General features: G+C 41.1%; 1 protein-coding gene across 2 annotated transcripts in view; it reads right to left on the bottom strand.

Moving 5' to 3' along the window:
- Positions 1 to 20040, bottom strand: part of tmem259 (transmembrane protein 259) — a 64498-nt gene that overhangs the window by 25461 nt on the left and 18997 nt on the right. The window contains exons 2-5 of one of the 2 annotated variants that reach the window (XM_080213152.1): positions 17168 to 17419; positions 14527 to 14650; positions 6135 to 6245; positions 396 to 518 (exon numbers count right to left, since the gene is read on the bottom strand). In XM_080213152.1, the coding sequence (XP_080069278.1) occupies positions 396 to 518; positions 6135 to 6245; positions 14527 to 14650; positions 17168 to 17419 (610 nt within the window). Of the gene's footprint in view, positions 1 to 395; positions 519 to 6134; positions 6246 to 14472; positions 14651 to 17167; positions 17420 to 20040 lie in introns of both variants that reach the window. The other variant, XM_080213151.1, reaches the window with a different exon arrangement.

The raw sequence follows: 20040 nt of genomic DNA on the forward strand, positions 1-20040 counted from the left end.
ATATTGATTTTAAACTGAGACCAACGTTAAGAGTTATAGCTTAGGAACAAAAGTGGGTGGATGGACTTAAGATGCTTATCAGCCATGATCTGACAGGTTCAAGAAGTTAAATGGAGTATTCCTGTTCCTATAACTTATTACTTAAGATATGTCATTAAAAGCATCAAAATGTATTAGTAAAACATTTGTATTTACATATAAACTGTTAGTAACTGCTTCTGAAAATTTATAGTTTTCTTTCATTTCAGATAATGCATGCTAACAGATGCCTGCTTCAGAGAACAAAGTTAAATTCAAAATGCAGTTTTACTGATAGGTAAACAGATTGATCGAAAACTAGCTTAATTACTAGGTGAGATTAAGTCAGCCAGTTTTTCGGTGATAACTGAACTCACCTTTGTTTTCTTCGTTTTCAGCCAATGCTTTTACGCTGGACATCAGTATATCATCATAGCCCAAGAATTCATCCAAAAGAAACCGGCTAAATCCATCCCCAAAGCAAAGATCTTTTGTTGGATCTGTGAACAAGAAGTTATAATGTAACTAATGTGCCAATTATAAATTCTGGTAGTGTTTGAAGTGTGTTAACAGGAAGAACAGAACTCAAGTCCTAATCAAAGAACAAAGAAAATTACAGCACAGGAACAGGGCCTTTGACCCTCTAAGCCTGCACCAACCATGGTGCCCAACTTAACTAAAACCCCCTACCCTTCTGGGGACCACATCTCTCTATTCCCATCCTATTCATGTACTTGTCAAGATGCCCCTTAAAGTCACTACCGTATCTGCTTCCACTACCTCCCCTGGCAACGAGTTCCAGGCACCCACTACTCTCTAAAAAATTTGCCTCATACATCTCCTTTAAAACTTGCCCCTCACACTTTAAACGTATGCCCCTAGTAATCGACTCTTCCTGGGAAAAAGCTTCTGACTATCCACACTGTCCATGCCTTTCATAATCTTGTAGACTTCTATCAGGTCTCCCCTCAACCTTTGTCGCCCCAGTGAAAACAAACCAAGTTTCTCCAATCTCTCCTCATAGCTAATGCCCTCCATAACAGGCAACATCCTGGTAAATCTTTACTGTACCCTCTCCAAAGCCTCCATATCCTTCTGAAAGTGTGGTGACCAGGATTGAACACTACATTCCAAGAGCAGCTGAACTAAGGTTCTATAAAGCTGCAACATGACTTGCCAATTTTTAAACTCAATGCCCTGGCCAATGAAGGCAAGCATGCCATATGCTTTCTTGACTACCTTCTCCACCTGCATTGCCGCTTTCAGTGACCTGTGTACCTGTTACATCCAGATCCCTTTGTCTATCAATACTCTTAAGACTTCTGCCATTTACTGTATTTTTCCTATCTATATTAGACCTTCCAAAATGCATTACCTCACATTTGTCTGGATTAAACTCCACCTGCCATTTCTCTGCCCAAGTCTCCTACTGATCTATATCCTGCTTTATCCTCTGATGGTCCTCATCGCTATCCACAAATCCACCAATCTTTGCGAGGTCCGCAAACTTACTAATCAAGCCAGTTACATTTTCCTCCAAATCATTTATATTACAAACAGCAAAAGGTCCCAGGACTGATCCCTGAGGAACACCACTTGTCACAGCCCTCCATTCAGAATTACACTCTTCCACCGCTACACTGTCTTCTTTGACCGAGCCAGTTTTGTATCCACCTTGCCAGCTCACCTCTGATCCCATGTAACTTCACCTTTTGCACCAGTCTACCATGAGGGACGTTATCAAAGGCCTTACTGAAGTCCATGTAGACAACATCCACTACCCTACCCTCATCAATTATCTTTGTCACTTCCTCGTAAAACTCGATTAAGTTGGTGAGACATGACCTCCCCTTCACAATAGCATGTTGCCTCACATTAATAGAAAGAAACTTAAGCAATGAGTAAGAAGGGCTAAATTTCCACTTATTTCCAAGTGGGAATAAATCCTGTGTCAAAGAGTCCTCTCCAATAATTTCCCTACCACTGATAAGACTCACTGGCCTGTAATTACCTGGATTATTATTGCTACTCTTCTTAAACAAAAGAACAACATTGGCTATTCCCCAGTCCTCTGGGACCTCCCTTGTAACCAGTGAGGATACAAAGATTTCTCTCAAGGCCCCAGCAATTTCCTCCCTTGCCTCTCTCAGTATTCTGGGGTATATCCCATCAGGCCCTGGGGACTTGTCTACCTTAATGTTCCTCAAGAACCCCAATACCTTCTTTTTGATCTCAACATGACTGAAACTATCTACACATCCTTTCCCAGGCTCATCATCCACCAAGTCCTTCTCTTTGGTGAATACTGACGCAAAGTACTCATTTAATAGCTCACCCATTTCCTCTGGCTCCACGCATAGATTCCCTCCTTTGTCCTTGAGTGGGCCAACCCTCTCCCTGGCTACCTCATGCTCTTTATATATGTACAAAAAACCTTGTGATTTTCCTTAATCCTGCTGACCGATGCTTTTTCATGACCCTTTTAGCCCTTCCTTGCTTAAGTTTCTTTCTACTTTCCTTGTATTCCTCACTTGCTTCATGCATTCCCAACCTCCTAGCTTTGACAAATGTTTCCTTTTTCTCTTTGACTAGGCTCACAACATTTCTTGTTATCCAAGGTTCCCAAAACTTGCCATACTTATCCTTCAACCTTACAGGAATGTGTGCCGGTACTGAATCCCTATCAACTTACACATGAAAGCCTCCCACATGCCAGATGTTGATTTGCCCTCAAACATCTGCCCCCAAACTACATTCTTCAGTTCCTGCCTAATATTGTTGTAATTGGCCTTCTCCCAGTTTAGCACCTTAACTTGAGGACTACACTTACCTTTATCATCAGTACTTTAAAGTGTACTGAATTGTGGTCACTGTTCCCGAACTGCTCCCCAACTAAAACATCGACCACCTGGCCTAGCTCATTCCCTAATACCAGGTCCAGTATGGCCCCTTCCCTAGTTGGGCTATCTACATACTGTTTCAGGAAGCCCTCCTGGATGCTCCTTACAAACTCTGTCCCATCCACGCCCCCTAGCACTAAGTGAATCCCAGTCAACATAGGGGAAATTAAAATCTCGCACCTCAACAACCCTATTACTTTTACACCTTGCCAAAATCTGCCTACATATCTATTCCTCAATCTCCCACTGGCAATTGGGTGGCCTATAGTAAACCCCTAACATTGTGACTACAACTTTCCTGCTTCTGAGCTCTACCTATATTGCCTTGCTGTATGAGCCCTCTGAGGTGTCCTCCCAGAGTACAGCTGTGGATATTCTCTTTCACCAGTAGTGTATCTCCCCCACTCCTTTTACATCCCCTTCTAACCTGCCTGAAACATATGTATCCTGGAATGTTAAGCTGCCAATCCTGTCCTTCTCTTAACCAAGTCTCTGTCATGGCAACATCGTAGTTCCTAGTACTAATCCAAGCTTTAAGTTCATCTGCCTTACCTGTTACACTTCTCACATTGAAACAAATGCACTTCAGTCCATCAGACCCTCTCTGATTAGCAATCCCACCCTGCCTACTGTTTGAGTCTTACTGGCCCCACTCTCTGGTTCCCCTTCAGCTAACTGACCTTTGCTTTGGTTCCCATCCCTTTGCCAAGCTAGTTTAAATCCTCCCATGTGACACTAGCAAACTTCTCGGCCAGTATATTTGTGCCCTTCTAGTTTAGATGCAACCCGTCCTTCTTGTACAGGTCCCATCTGCCCCGAAGAGACCCCAACGGTCCAGATATCTGAAACCCTCCCTCCTACACCAGCTGTTTAGCCACATGTTGAGCTGCACTATTTTCTTATTCCTAGCCTCACCAGCACATGTAATCCTGAGATTACAACCCTATAAGTCTTGCTTTTTAACTTTCTACCCAACTCCCTAAACTGCTGCTGCAAGACCTCATCACTCTTCCTGCCAATGTTGTTAGTACCATATGTACCACGACCTCTGGCTGTTCACCCTCTCCAATAAATATTCCATATTCTTTATATTAAAAGCTTAATATCCCAATAAAAGTTAATTAATCTAAACAGAATTGATGTATATAATGTTTAGAGATTTTGAAATTCAGTGATCCAATAACATTTTCCAGACTTTTATCAAGATCATGTGGGATTTCCTCAAATGGAATCTAGTTATTGAAGCTGGAGATTAGATCTGCACACGAGTCAGTTATACAAGATGCCCTCAGATCTGTCTCCACTTGCCAGAGCTTTATCCGATACCTGTCTTTAAACCTGTATGATGCTTTATGTTAATAAATGCATAGTCCCTTAATTTTCAACCAAAGCCATTGCCTTCAGCCTTGGTAAGTATTAATACTGGTCTAGGCATAAAGACCTCAAGGTCATAACTCCAGAATTAGAAATGTTGCTCTGGCCTTTAAGTCTTCTCCAAATGTCACAATGATGTGCTGTTATTCCCATCTTGCATGGCACTTTCACAGTCAAAATCAAATTTTCTTCTACAACGCCATGAAAAGGACACTGATCTCTGCCAAGATCAGAGAATCAGAATGCAATTCAAAATACAAAAAACATAGGGAAGAATTCAAACTACCCACCTCCAGCTGGATAGCTTGAGCTGAAAGTCTGAGTTGGAGATTCAAAAGTAAAAACACCCATATTTATTTTAAAGTAGACATGGAGAAATTGTGTTAGGGCCACAATAGAAACATTAAGCAAATAATCTGATAACTTAGAAAATATCTTGGCTTAATTTGAGCCACTTGGGGCTTAAGATGGGATCTTAGAGGGCAGAAGGATGAGGAATAGTGCCTGCAGCAGAGGCAAGAATGGATTAGGTTGAAGGAACAGGTAGGTTTAGACAGTCAAACAAAGATATTGTTCAGGAAGAAATGGAGGCTCAGAGTCTAGTTGGAGATGGTGTTATGATAGCAAGGTCACTGGGCTCGGAATTGAACAGCCCAGGCTAATGATCTGAGGACAGGAGTTCAAACCCTACCATGACAGCTGGTGAAATTTAAATTCAATTAATAAATGTTATTTAACAAAAAAAAATGAAATTGATGTGACATGTGAAATTTTAGGATGGGAATAGAGGGACATGGTTCCCGGAAGGGTAGGGGGTTTTAGTTCAGTTGGCATCATGGTCGGTGCAGGATTGGAGGGCCGAAGGGGCTGTTCCTGAGCTGTAATTTACTTTGTTCATTGAAAGCTAGTCTCAGTGATGCGGTAGGCCTTTAACTGTTCCAAAGGGCAATTAGAGACGGGTAGAAAATGTCCACAAACAATGAATAAAATAATAAACAAGGAGTAATACACTGAAGAGAGAGTGGCAAAAAAATTACAGGTTGCAGGATCAGTGGCCTAAAGTAGCCCAAGAAAGGCATCGATGGCCTCAGTCGTTATGGTTGAGGTGACAACAGGACCAGTAAACGAAAGCCGTTGCCAATGCTCTATAAAAAGGGATCTGGTGAATCTCCAGTTTCAAATGAAATCAATAGATACATAACAGGGCAGGGATCCTGTGATTCCCAAGGCTCAAAGTGATGTCAGAAGGCAATACTGACAGAATGTGTCACATTCCCAGAAAAAGATTCAAATGCAATATTAAATAAAATAGTCACGTACATATATGGAGGTTTATTTTCAAAAGTGCATGGCAGCGAAACAAAGAAATCAGTGGCGTGATAAACTCAAACTGTATCCAGTGGAACATGATAATGGCTGCAGGAATCAGGTATTTCACTGCTATTTTGAACCTACACAAAATTTCAAAAACTGTAGGAATATTCAAAAATTTCAAATTTGTAAACCCTTGCAAAGCAACAACCTAGAGTCACAGAAACTATGAATGTTCCAACATGGGAAAAAATGTGGAGAACTGGCAGGGAAGAGAAACCCATGCTCTTTGCTAGTATCTGTCCTGTTTACACTTTCTAATGTATGCAATTACCCGTCTAACTCTTTCCTCTAACTTCGCCTGATAGAATAAGCCGTGCTGGGTGTTTAAACGTAGGCAGTCACTGCAATCATTGCATGCTGCAGCTTTGGGAACAGAATTGACAACATACGGACAACCACCACTCATAACCAAGGCAAAAGCTTTTGCACAGTTCCAATCACATTACATGTACACATTCTACCTCTTACCTAGTGTAACGACCATGACTGGGATGTTTAGGCGTTGCCTGGTGCTTTGAGAGAGACGCAGAAATCCATATTCCAGTGAGTATTCAACTATATACTCCTCTTGTGGCCAAACTACAATATAGGAAAAAGTGAGCATTAGACAGTGTGAACTGGCACATTGTAACATTTACAAGAGAGAATAATTTTAGGCAACAAGCAAAGCTACTTGTATGGTTAGTAGTTCAAACTGTAGAAGCAAAGGTTTCAAGCCAGTTTGAGTAATTAGTACTTCCCAATGGCACATGGCTAATCACTGCTGCCATTACCACAAAACTGGAGTCACTTATAAATCTTTGACTTAGGTCCATTTCCTCTCCCCACAATCTCCCAACTTTATAGAACATTTTAATGCAAAGATGGAAGAGTTAGCTCCTAGTGGTAGCACTGATAAAATGTGGTTGTCTTATCTTGACAGCAGATTCTTAATTACTAAAAATTAGTCTGTGAATCTGCTGCCAAGATAAGTGAGCCATACTTAACAGGGTAGAAGCCAAGACTGACTGGTGAACAATGATTTAACAGGCAAGAATTAATTCAAACTTCATCCAAAAGCAGCTCAGTAGCAACAGTGCAAGTACCTTAGGAATGGTGAAGCATCATTAAGGGCATGTGAAATTAACTAGAGTGCATTCAGTTACTTTAAATGATTCCTATGACAACTAAGAATAACTCTGTAAACAAAGCGGTGCTTATGTAGTTCCCAATCCAAGCTCTTTAATAGATGAAATCACAGGATTATGCAGAGTAGATTTCATGACATCTTATTTACACCATAAAACAGGAGCAGAGTAACTGGAAAAGTAATTCTCTGCCATCTGATACATTAACAATATTGCAATTGCCAGGTGGGTATCATTTACCTTTTAGTGGGGATTTTGCATGTTTAATATTCTAAAGCTGTAGTTGCTGGCACTGCAAACTCTAGTGCAACATGACCCAATTCATTACAGAACACCAAGACTTCCTCCCACAACCCAAAGACGTGCAGGTTAGGTTGATAAATTGCCTCTTAGTGTCGGGGGATTAGCAGGTTAAATATGTGGGGTTACAGGGATAGGACCTGGATGGGATTGTTGTTGGTGCAGGCTCAATGGGCCAAATGGCCTCCTTCTGCACTGTAGAGATCCTATGGTTCCACCACTGGACTCAACAGAAATTTTGCTTCACCAACTCTAGTAGGAAGTGAATAGTAATATTTTTGTGGCTATGTTGTGCATAATGGCTCTTTTTTCAGACTTGCATGAATAGTATACACAAGTTTTGTAGAAAATATTCTGCAAGTTGGCCAAGAAGCCACAAGATAAATAGACTTAAGTCATACTCCTCCTCCTCTTGCCAGTAAGTAGTTTTGCCAAAGAAAAGAAATGCCAGATTTTACAACTGCACCCCAGTACTGCTCTACAGCATAAAAGTACAAGAAGATCAAACACCATGTCCAACAATATTTGTGCTGCATACAGGAATTAGCATAATAAATGGGTTAACTTTTAAGAGCTCATACTAATGAACTGGAAGGGTGATAATGTATATATTTCCTACTGAAGCTCCTACCTTATTCAGTCTGAAATAATCTGTAACTTTCTCAGTCATTTCTCTGCCATCCATATCTCTGACCACAACGTATAACACTTGTGTCAGCTTAATGGCATATTCATACACTAACACAAAAATAATTTTTGCTATCCTCACCATCACTACTGTCTAGGCTGCTTCAAGGAAAGACTAAAATTTAGATAGCGAGATGACCTAAATACGCCCTGGTTAAAGCACATATTCAAAATCCAAATTATATCACGATCAACTCAACTGATTATTCACGTTAAACACTAATTAAAATACATTTCCTTCATGGTTATAGGGCTTCTGTTAGGCCATTCACTCACCTGAGTTGGCTATTTTCTTTGTTAACTCATAAAATACTGCAAAAGGTTTTACCCGAGTTTTAATTTAGCAACATAAACTTTGGAGCAGAAGTGGATCATTTGACCTTTTGTGCCTGCGTCATCATTTCACAAGATCAATTACTGATCTGGTTGTGGTCTCAATACCTTTCTTGGCTGTCATCCCCTGCATAGCCCTCAATTCCCTTGTCTATTAAAAATCTTTTTAACTCAGCCATATAAATATTCAATGAACCAGCCTCCACTGATTTCTGGAGAAGAGAATTCCACATACTAACAAATTCTCCTCATCTCTATCAAAAAGGAAACTGTGTCCCCTAATTCTGTCTTCCCCACGAGAGGAAAGATACTCAAGTATTCATCCGATCACTTCCAGGATCTTGTATGTTCCGGTCACTTCCAGGATCTTGTATGTTCCGGTAAGATCATTTCTCATTCTTCTAAACTCCAATGGGTATAGGACCAACATTTTTTTAAAAATCTTTCTTCATAAGCCTTCATCCCAGGAATGGGTCGAGTTAATTATATCCTTTTTCAAATGAGACCACCAAAACCGCACAGAGACTTATTTATTAACATAACATAAGAACATAAGAACATAAGAAATAGGAGCAGGAGTAGGCCATCTAGCCCTTCGAGCCTGCCCCGCCATTCAATAAGATCATGGCTGATCTGTTGTGGCTCAGTTCCACTTTCCCGCCCTCTCCCCATAACCCTTAATCCCCTCTCTTATCAAGAACCCGTCAACCCGCTTCTTAAAAATATTTAGCGAGGCAGCCTCCACCACTTCAACGGGCAGAGAATTCCAGAGATTCACCACCCTTTGAGTGAAGAAGTTCCTCCTCAACTCCGTTCTAAACCGCCTCCCCTTTATCTTGAGGCTGTGCCCCCTAGTCCTACTGTCTTTTTTGAGCGGGAAGAGTCTCTCCACCTCTATCCTATCCATCCCATTCATCATCTTATACGTCTCAATGAGATCTCCCCTCATTCTTCTAAACTCTAACGAGTACAAGCCTAGTTTATTCAGCCTCTCCTCATAGCTCAATCCCCTCAACTCCGGTATCAGCCTAGTAAACCTCCTCTGCACTCCCTCCAGGGCCAAAATATCCTTGCGCAGGTGCGGCGCCCAAAACTGCACACAGTACTCCAGCTGCGGCCTCACCAATGCCCTATACAGCTGCAGCAAGACCTCCCTACTCTTATATTCAATCCCCCTCGCTATGAAGGCCAGCATCCCATTCGCCTTCCTGACCACCTGCTGCACCTGCAAGCTGGGTTTTTGCGACTCATGCACAAGGACCCCGAGGTCCCTCTGCACCGTTGCCTGCTGCAGTTTTTCGCCACGTAAGTAATAGTCCTTCCTACCATTCTTCCTACCAAAGTGGACCACCTCACACTTGCCAACATTAAATTCCATTTGCCATTTCCTGGCCCATTCGCCCAGCCTATCTAGATCCTTCTGCAGACTCTCCACACCCTCCGCACAATTTGCCTTTCCCCCAATCTTGGTGTCATCAGCAAATTTCGACACCCTGAACTCGGTTCCCTCCTCCAGATCATCTATATAAATGGTAAATAGCTGAGGCCCCAGCACCGACCCCTGGGGCACCCCACTAGTCACCAACCGCCAATCCGAATAGCACCCATTGACCCCCACTCTCTGCCTCCTATTTGACAACCAATCCTCTATCCACACTAACACCCTACCCCCAGGATGAGCAAGATCAACATTTACTGCCTGTCCTTAATTGCCCTTGAAAAGATGCCAGTGAACTGCCTTCTTGGCACTACTGCAGCCCATGAGATGTTAGTGCTCCCTTGGAGCTGTTAGGATGTGAGTTCCAAGGTTTTGACCCAGTGATGATTTACTTCCAAGTCAGGATATTTTGTGATTGGAACTTGTAGGTATGGTATTCCCATGAGCCTGCTTCCCTTATCCTTCAAGGTGATATAGATCATGGGTTTAGAAGGTGTTGTTGAAGCTGACATGTTAAGCAGTGCATTTTGTAGATGGCAACCAATTTGCATCAGTGGCAAAGGGAATAAATATTTAAGGTGGTGGATGGGATGCCAATTAAAGCAGATTGCTTTATCCTGGATGGTACAGTTTCTTGGAATGTTATTGGACCAGCACTCATCCAGTCAAATGTATGCCATCATATTCTTCGTATGCTTTGTAGGTGGTCAAAAGCCTTTGGTAAGTTAGGATGGATGTCACTCACCACAGATTACCGATCCTTTGCTCTGGTAGCCACAGTATTTAGGGGATTAGTTAATTTAAGCTTCTGGTTAATTGTTATTCTCAAGGTATTGACAGTGAAGGGTTTGACTAATGTTGTTGAATTTCAAGGCTGATGTTTAGACTTTAACTTGTTGGAGATGGTCTTTGCCTGGTATTTATACAGCATGAATGTTACTTGTCCCTTTATCAACTCAAGCCAGAACATTGTTCAGGTCTTGCTATATAAGACTGCATCAGCATCTGAGGAGTTGTGAATGGAACTGAGCACCATGCAAGATTGCCATTTCTAACCAAGAGAGGGAAGGTTATTAGTGAAGCAGCTAAAGGCAATTGAGCCATATTCTGAGGAACACCTGCAGTGATGTTCAATGACTGAGACAACTGACGTGTAACAAATAGCCATTTTACTTTGTACTAGGCATGAATACAGTCAGTGAAATCTTCCCAATTCCCAATCATTTCAGTTTTTACTTGGGCTCCTTCAATGCTATACTTGGTAAAGGCTGTCTTAATGTCACAGGAGGATACACTGATCACACATCTGGAATTCAGCCCTATTGTCCAGGTTGAGGCCAAGATTGAAATTAGGTTTTGAGTTGGGTGGTGCTGACAGAAGCCAGATGTAGCATTACTAAGCAGGATATTAGGTACCACTTGAAAGCACTGTGAACGAACATTTCTACTTTGAGATAATTGAGAGTAAATTGATGGGGTCTGTCCTGCTTTTTGTGGACAAAGCAATTTTCCATCTTGTCTGGAAGATGATCAGTGTTGTAGCTGGCCTGAAACAGCTTGACAAGAGGCACAGCTAGTTCTGAAGCACAAATCTTCAGCGCTACAACTGGTATGCTTCAGGGGCTTGTACTCTTGCAGTATACACAGCTGTTCCTTGTATCATGGGAGTGAATAGAATTGGTTGAAGACTGGTTTCTGCAATGGTTCACTTCAAGTGGAGGCTAATATGGATCAATTATTTCGCAGTGCTGGCTAAAGGTGGTTGAGAATGGAGATATTCATGGAGCCTCCTTCTCCTGCTAGCTGCTTAATTTCACTACCGTTCATGACTGGATGTGCCAAGGATGCAGAGGTTTAATCCAATCCTTTGGCAGTGGAATTGTTTATTTCTGCCTAATGTATGCATCAGGTCCTATGTTGTAGTTTCACCAGGTTGGCAACTCATTTTTAGGTGCACTGTTGCTCATGGCATACTGTTCTACACGCCTCACTGAACCAAAGTTGGTGCAAAGCTTAGCTGTATAGGGCATTGGTGAGGCCGCAGCTGGAGTACTGTGTGCAGTTTTGGGCGCCGCACCTGCGCAAGGATATTTTGGCCTTGGAGGGAGTGCAGAGGAAGTTTACTAGGCTGATACCGGAGTTGAGGGGGTTGAGCTATGAGGAGAGGCTGAATAAACTAGGCTTGTACTCGTTGGAGTTTAGAAGAATGAGGGGAGATCTCATTGAGACGTATAAGATGATGAATGGGATGGATAGGATAGAGGTGGAGAGACTCTTCCCGCTCAAAAAAGACAGTAGGACTAGGGGGCACAGCCTCAAGATAAAGGGGGGGCGTTTTAGAACGGAGTTGAGGAGGAACTTCTTCACTCAAAGGGTGGTGAATCTCTGGAATTCTCTACCCGTTGAAGTGGTGGAGGCTGCCTCGCTAAATATTTTCAAGAAGCGGGTTGATGGGTTTTTGATAAGAGGAGATTAAGGGTTATGGGGAGAGGGCCGGAAAGTGGAACTGAGCCACGACAGATCAGCCATGATCTTATTGAATGGCGGGGCAGGCTCGAAGGGCTAGATGGCCTACTCCTGCTCCTATTTCTTATATGCTGGGTCATGAGGCTACAGCTTGTAGTGGAATGCAATTTTACTGCTGCTAATGATCTAGAGTGCCTTACTGATGTCCAATTTGTTATGAATGTACCTCATTTAGCACACCGCCCTTCCCAACGTGCCACTTAAAATCCACCTCTTTGACAAAGTTCCTTACGTGGAAAGGTGTCAGATTTTGTTTTGATATGCTCCTTCGAGGCAAGCAGTTGGGGTCTGAAGCCAACGTAGAGGACTCCCAGGACCATACCTCCTGACTGAACACCATCAGGAGGCCCACCAGCAGGGCAAGTAACAACCTGATATACACATACTCACAGAACCTCATCTTTCAACCAACATCCCTCCATCGCTGGATTTATTAGTCCAGGTCTCTGGATAGCCAGTTCAATAAGACACCTTAGAAATCAACTAGCATTCACTGCTGTCAAGGAATTCACATGATATTCATACGTCCACGTTACAGTGAATAGTTCAATAAATTGTAAAGCTACTCAAAACTGCTCGACAATTGGGGCATTTAGACTGCCTTAAAAATGTGAACCATGTCAAATTGAAGTATAGTTCAAATTGTTTATAGTACATCTTTATATTTAGGACTCACTTTCTTATGATGCATCACCCAACTTTTCCCATCGTAGGTGAGGTCTGCTTAACTCAAGCATTTCTCATTTTGATTTGCTAAATTGTTATTTCAACTGAAGGCATAGTTAGATGATAAAGTACTTTCTCAAAACAGAAGAGTTGTCTTGATTAACAAATGACTTGCTTTACTTGAGAAGCTTGTTTACAAGTCCAGAGCTGCAGTATCTTTCCTGGAATTTTATTGTTTTTCATGATTCTGCTTCACTTCGAACCGTACCTCTGGCAGAATCCACTCAAAACTCCTCTGGCTAATCCTGCTCTGTTCCTGAGAAGCTTCTCTGGCTGACCCTTTTCTGTTTCTGACAGACCCACACAGGCTGACCTATCTCAGAAAAACCCACTGGTTGATTCCATTTTGTTTCGGACGAAGCTTTCTGGCTGACTCTGTTCCTGAGAAACCCTGCTGGCTGACCCAGCTCTGCTCCTGAGGATCTCCACGAGTGGTTCCGCTCTGTTTCAGATGAGTCTCACTGGCTGATTTGTTCTGTTTGCCAAAAAGTTGGTTTTAAGAAAAAATAAAACGATGAAGTTTTTTTTCATTGTTTCATGTCAGGCTTATATTAAAACCTGTCATTTTCAGAACATTTCAGCCCATAAATGTGTACTCAACAAATTACATAAATCAACTTCAAAGTAGACCAGTTAACTGGTTAACCTAATTTGGTGTACATTTTTAGCTACTAGAATGTGTGCACTTAAGCAGATTTCACCACACTGAAAATTTCCTTTACTGTCTGTATCAATATTATCCTAATTCCTACATAAAATCCAAAAAATAAGTGATATACATGGGGATGAACACAGGTGGTTAGCTGTGAGCCCTTTTAAGCTGTAATTAAGTATCCATGGTATTATCCAGGAATTAGTGGGATAAAAAGTTTTACTGCAGCCTCGAACCAAAAACAAAAATTAACATTAATAAAAAGACAATGCTACATATCAATCTTGTTACTATAATTTCAATAAGTCATGAGGATGGATGTGGAGTTTTCAGACTGGGTCTATTTCACCTATGAAAAACACCCAGCAACAGAAGTATACATTTTTCTACTACAGAGTTGGGTTGTGCCTGCTGTGACCATCAAAATGCTACGGTCGAGTACTGGAATTTGCAATCAGTCACTAGTATTGTTGCAAACAATGTTATAAGTTTAAAAGCATCCTACATTTCAAATTTAGCTTACATTTCCTGCAACGTTTGATACCAATACATTAAATAAGACCAGTGGCAACAAAATATAATTAAAGCAACTGGCTGTGTTTTACAAGATTAATAAGCATTTTTTTGAATCTAAAGGTACAGACTTTATACCTCAGTCTCTGCTTTAGATGTCTGACAATGCTCAGAAGCAAACACAAAGTATTTTGGAACTGTTAGAAGTTGTGAAAAGCAGTAAAGCTGTGATAAGCAATTAGTGCGTTTTGCAGCATTTGTCTTTGAAGCTTAAGAAACTTCAAACAGCACTTAGAAAAACAGAAGTTATTTCACGCTTTTAAAATCGAGGCTCAGAGTGATCAATTATTGGTCACGATTTCACTAAAAATTTTACTATGATTAGCAATTGTAAATCTCTAAGGTGAGCAAATGAGGATCCTACCCAAGTGTAGAGTTTGAGAGATGTTGGAAGCAGGTTGGAAAAAAGGTGGAAGAAGAGCTTTTATATCACTAAAATTTTACCTGCTCTCGTTAGCATCTCAAACTCGGAGACTGTTTCCTGCAGAGGCTGCATACCTTTACTAGGTGCCTCAGTGAATGAGAGCCCCTGGCTATCATTCTGTACCACCTGCGTTACAACTTCTGCTTTATTTCCAAGTGAGGGCTTTAAGAACACTTTGGGTTCTATGTCGAGTTCAAACTGCGAAAAGGAGCAGAAAGGCAAGAAGAATTAGGCACAAGTTTGTCACAAAGAAATGAAAACACAAGTGGTAAAAATGCATGGCAGATTGGCCAGCATCTGAAACTGGTTAACATTTTGGGTGGAATCTTCAATAATTTCTGAATTAAAAAATACCTTTCCCAAGAACCAGAAAGCCTACAGCATTTACTGATAACATTGTTACAGGAATTAGCACTCTTCTAGTTTGCTAAAACCTTTGAACACAGATTAATGATTATTATTTTTCTTAATCCAACATGGTTGTATCATAGCCTAAGGGTCACTTCCAGAAGCCCCATCACATCTTTTCAGTGCTGCATCTGACTACCATTCAAGACTTGCTTGGTTCATTGGCAGTTTCCTCTGCTTTTACTCAACAACAAGAAAAAAAATCTGTGACGTTTAAGTTTGTCTAAGCTTCTCTCTGTGCATGTACAAATAGCATCTTCAAACAGAAATGTTGGCCCTACAGTTTTTGATTATGTCTTTCTGTGCAAGTTTACAATTGAGGATAAATTGGTGACAAACAGTTCAGACCCCTTCTGCTCCAAATAACCTCAGATTACATGTACATTCATATTATAAAAATGTTAAAACTGGAACTATATTAAATATGGATGTGCAGTGGAGTGAAATATTACAGCTCTTAAAACTATATTTTTATATTCGAACATAGACTAGCGTTTAATAAATTAAAGCAATCTTGTCTTTACTGCTTTTCATTTAACGCGCATTTTTGCTGGTGAACTATGATTGAAATAGTCAACGGTCAGCTCCTATCTGCATAGCACATCAAGCCAAAAATAGGGTTTTACTTGAATTAATTTACACAGGGTATACAACAACATCTACTGTCATTAAGGCATCAGCAATAACAGTAGTGCGCATGCAGGATTTTCCCACGGCCTCTACTTCATAACAGGGAACAGTACAACTATAGATTGTCCTTCCAAATTTCAGTGGTGTCCGCGAAGCATTTAATATAAATAACAGGGTGAAGAAGGTGATTGCACAGCAATGGCAGAAATGGGAAGAGGAATTAAGCAAATTACACAAGTGGCATTAGGGTGATTTTTCCCCAGATCTTAATGTATAAATAATGTTAAATACATCCAGCAGTTCTATCATAGCTGACAACAAATCTTTATCCTGCATTAGAAATTTGCATAAGATTTCCACATGTCTAGATTATCTCAACCCTCAATATGGTAACTTCTATGAAGTATAACAATTATCAAAAATTAATACAAATAAATAGAAATCAAGCAGCTACACTAGGTGCATAGTGTTACAGTTATATTAAAAACTAGCTTATTACAATTTTTTGTCTGATCTGAAAACTACTCAAGAGAAACTAGTTTTCCATTCTTCCCAGCATTCATGCATCCCCATAGGCTCACTTCCTTTTATCTGTGCATTTCAGTAGATTTACCACTACATATTTCATTCTCCAACAGCACTGGGATATTCACAGTTCTGGGACTTACTTCTTTTCCCTCACCTTATCTAGCTAACGAGTGAAAGGTGAAAAAATATTATGAGCTAGGACATCCGACCATCAACAATTCAAGTGACAGATCGCTATAAAAATAACTGAGCTTTATAATTTTTCTCTTCCTATAGTCTCTGCTCAATTGTCCATAGCTAACTGAATTCAGGTTTGTGGGGATGTATTAACACAACACTTAACACTAACTTCAGAGAATCCCAAGCTATTTTGTCTTCATAGATGATATTATGGAGCCTTAAGACAGCACTTTAATATATATGAATCTTGGTCATTATTTGCAAATATTTGTAAGTGCTGATATGAACAAATCTAGGTGATAGTCACCAATGCTAGAAACTGGCTTTTCCAAACCTCCAACTACACAGAATTCAAATGAATAAACTAATGGAAATACAAATGGGAGTTTCCCAAGTCAGCTGTTGGACAGCATTGCTTTGGGTGGCATTATTTAAGGGAATGGTCCAGGAACAATGCTCACTAGAATCTATTAGAATTCAACTCCATTTCACTTTTTTTGTTTACATCTTCATCCTCAATTAACTCCTTCAGCTGGAATTTAAAGTTAATGGCATAAGTGTCATATAGGATAAAAGCAAATTACTGTGGATGCTGGAATCTGAAATCAAAAGATTGGCAGCATTGGTAAGAACAGCTTTGACAAAGGGTCATCTGGACTCAAAATGTCAGCTCTTTTCTATGCTTACGGAGGCTGCCAAACCTGCCGAGATTTTCTAGCATTTTCTCTTTTGGTTAGTGTCATATAGCTGGTGTTAAGTGACCAAGATTAGGGCTACTGATCCATCTCCATTTTCTGTTAATATCCAAGTTTTCTTTTCATTTGTTCTATTTCATTACTGACTTATTATAAAGCTGCTGAGACAATGTTCAAATGACATTTTTAAAATAATGAAAACTTTGAATTGACATTCTCATCAGAACTGCATCAAAATGAACAATTCTTGCTACAGTCAGAACAGCAATCACACCTGTATGGAACTGTTATCAAACATTTCTATGGTCAGCTCTTCTTCATCTTCTGCTGGCTCCTTTACCATGCCTGCAAAATTTTCAGATTCGTAGAACTGAAGGAAAATGGGGGCACGGCTAGAGTTACGCTGGATTTCAACACGAAGAATTCCGTCCCGTGGCCACTTCTCACGGACGTGTTCCAAGCAATTGATTGGAGAGCGGGAAAAGGCTATATGAATGTAGGCCAAAATAAAAAGGACAAAAAGAGCCTGCAAAAGAAAAAAAACACAATTAACATTTTCTCATGAAAAGCATGTGGTAAGTTTATTGGGGAATGGGGTGTGGTGAAAATATGTGCATATATACATAAGCTAACCTATTTACTAAGATAAAACCACATGGCTGAGATTACTAAGCTTTTCTGTAGGAGCTGTAACATCAACATATCAAATATTTTCTCATTATACTTCAGAACTAGAAATCTTGCAGAATAATGATTCATAATATTGATCATCACTAGTCGCCTCCATTAACGTCATAGAAATCACCATTAACCAGATTAACTATCAATGTTATGGGTCCAATGTAGATACAAAAGTATGGTGGATGGCTGCAAAATTACTGCAATAAAAAACTGGAAGAAATTCTCCTAGTAGTGCAGTAGCAAGTGCTTTTCAAACTGGAACTGAGATGAATGTTACCGAGCAGACAGGCTATTTACTGATGTTGCAATTTGAGGTGGAAATTGCCAAACAGCCTGCGAGCTGGCACCTATTTGATAGCACTCTGTATTGTCCAAGATACATTAACTGCAAGTGTCACTTCTGCTGGAAATGTAAGAATGTGCAACTACTCCTTTGGTGTTTAAAATGCACTCAACATTAATATTTTCAACTCAGAGGAGAAAGTAGTTGAAATCTTCAAACTAAATGGATGAATGTTTTAAATCTTCATAATTTATTTTATTATTCATTCATGGAACATGGGCGTCGCTGTCTGCCAGCATTTTATTGCCCATCCTAGCGGCCCTTGAGAAGATGGTGGTGCGCTGCCTTCTTGAAGCACTGCAGTCCACGAATTGAAATTGAAACCTTACAGAATACCAGGGAAGATTCCACCGCTGGAAATACCAGACATCTAACCTGCACGTTGTCATAACATGGAATATATCACTTTAAACACAATGCTTCATTTTAGATAAATTTGTAACATCTGCTGGACATCAAGTTACTCTGACCAATCAAACTTGAATTCAAATGGACGAATTGATAGTTAAAATCAATGCTCAAACCACTTTAATTACACAAGAAAAGCAGTGAGAAGGTGTTGATTGGACTGAAGAAATTATGGCAGCTTACTGCAGAACCCATACCAAAATTTGAAAATTAATCTTCACAAATTTGCTGGAAATATCACCAGGAACAACATGCCTGCAAGGAATCTACCCAATATCAACTGTGATAAATATAGTACACCAATCTGCAACGGAATATATTATAGAAAATTAAACTGGAGCTTGCTCTCCATTTTCACACCAAGAATCTGTATTACATAGTAGAGCCTGGAATTCAACAGGAATTTAAAAAGGAAATAAAGAGAGATGGCAGCAAATTTAAAGTACAAAGTCTGACAACACCAGGTTTTAGTCCAACCTATTTATTTGATAATATACTCACAAGCTTTCGGGGTTAGCCCCTTCGTCAGGCGAATGGAGAGTTCTGGCCTCAGACAGAGCATATAAAGCACAGACAGTTTAGACATTACTGATTAGAATGCAAATCCTTACACCTAACCTGCTGTTCAAGACCTGAAGTGGCTGATAATGTGAGTGGAAGGAGCACTGATCACAGTTTAAAGAGATGTGTATTGCTTCCAGACAGTACAGTAAGTGAGGTTTTGCAAACCCAGGCAAGTCACGGGGGTTACAGGTAGTGCGACATGAACCCAAGATTCCTGTTGAGACCGTCCTCATGTGTGCGGAACTTGGCTATCAGTCTCTGTTCAGCGACTCTGCGCTGTCGTGTGTCGTGAAGGCCGCCTTGGAGAACGCTTACCCGAAGGTCAGAGGCTGAATGCCCGTGACCACTGAAGTGTTGGCCAACAGGAAGGGAACAGTCTTGCCTGGTGACTGTCGAGCGATGTTCATTCATCCGTTGTCGTAGCGTCTGCATGGTCTCCCCAATGTACCATGCTTCGGGACATCCTTTCTTGCAACGTATCAGGTAGACAATGTTGGCCGAGTTGCAAGAGTATTTACCATGTACCTGGTGGATGGTATTCTCACGTGTGATGATGGTATCCGTGTCGATGATCCGGCATGTCTTGCAGAGGTTGCTGTGGCAGGGTTGTGTGGTATTGTGGTCACTGTTCTCCTGAAGGCTGAGTAGTTTGCTGCGAACAATGGTCTGTTTGAGGTTGTGTGGTTGTCTGATAGCAAGAAGTGGGGGTGTGGGGATAGCCCTGGCGAGATGTTCGTCTTCATCAATGATATGTTGAAGACTCCGGAGAAGATGTCATAGCTTCTCCGCTCCGGGGAAGTACTGGACGACGAAGGGTACTCTGTCCACTGTGTCCCGTGTTTGCCTTCTGAGGAGATCGGTGCGGTTTTTCGCTGTGGCGCATCGGAACTGCCGATCTATGAGTCGAGCACCATATCCTGTTCTTATGAGGGCATCTTTCAGGGTCAGGAGGTGTCTGTCACGATCCTCCAGAGACCTTCACAGGCACCTCCAGACCCTGAAAGATGCCCTCATAAGAACAGGATATGGTGCTCGACTCATAGATCGGCAGTTCCGATGCGCCACAGCGAAAAACCGCACCGATCTCCTCAGAAGGCAAACACGGGACACAGTGGACAGAGTACCCTTCGTCGTCCAGTACTTCCCCAGAG

The sequence above is a fragment of the Carcharhinus amblyrhynchos genome, chromosome 26 (genome assembly GCF_965287045.1).
Source record: "Carcharhinus amblyrhynchos chromosome 26, sCarAmb.v2.hapA, whole genome shotgun sequence".
Classification (NCBI taxonomy): Eukaryota; Metazoa; Chordata; class Chondrichthyes; order Carcharhiniformes; family Carcharhinidae; genus Carcharhinus; species Carcharhinus amblyrhynchos.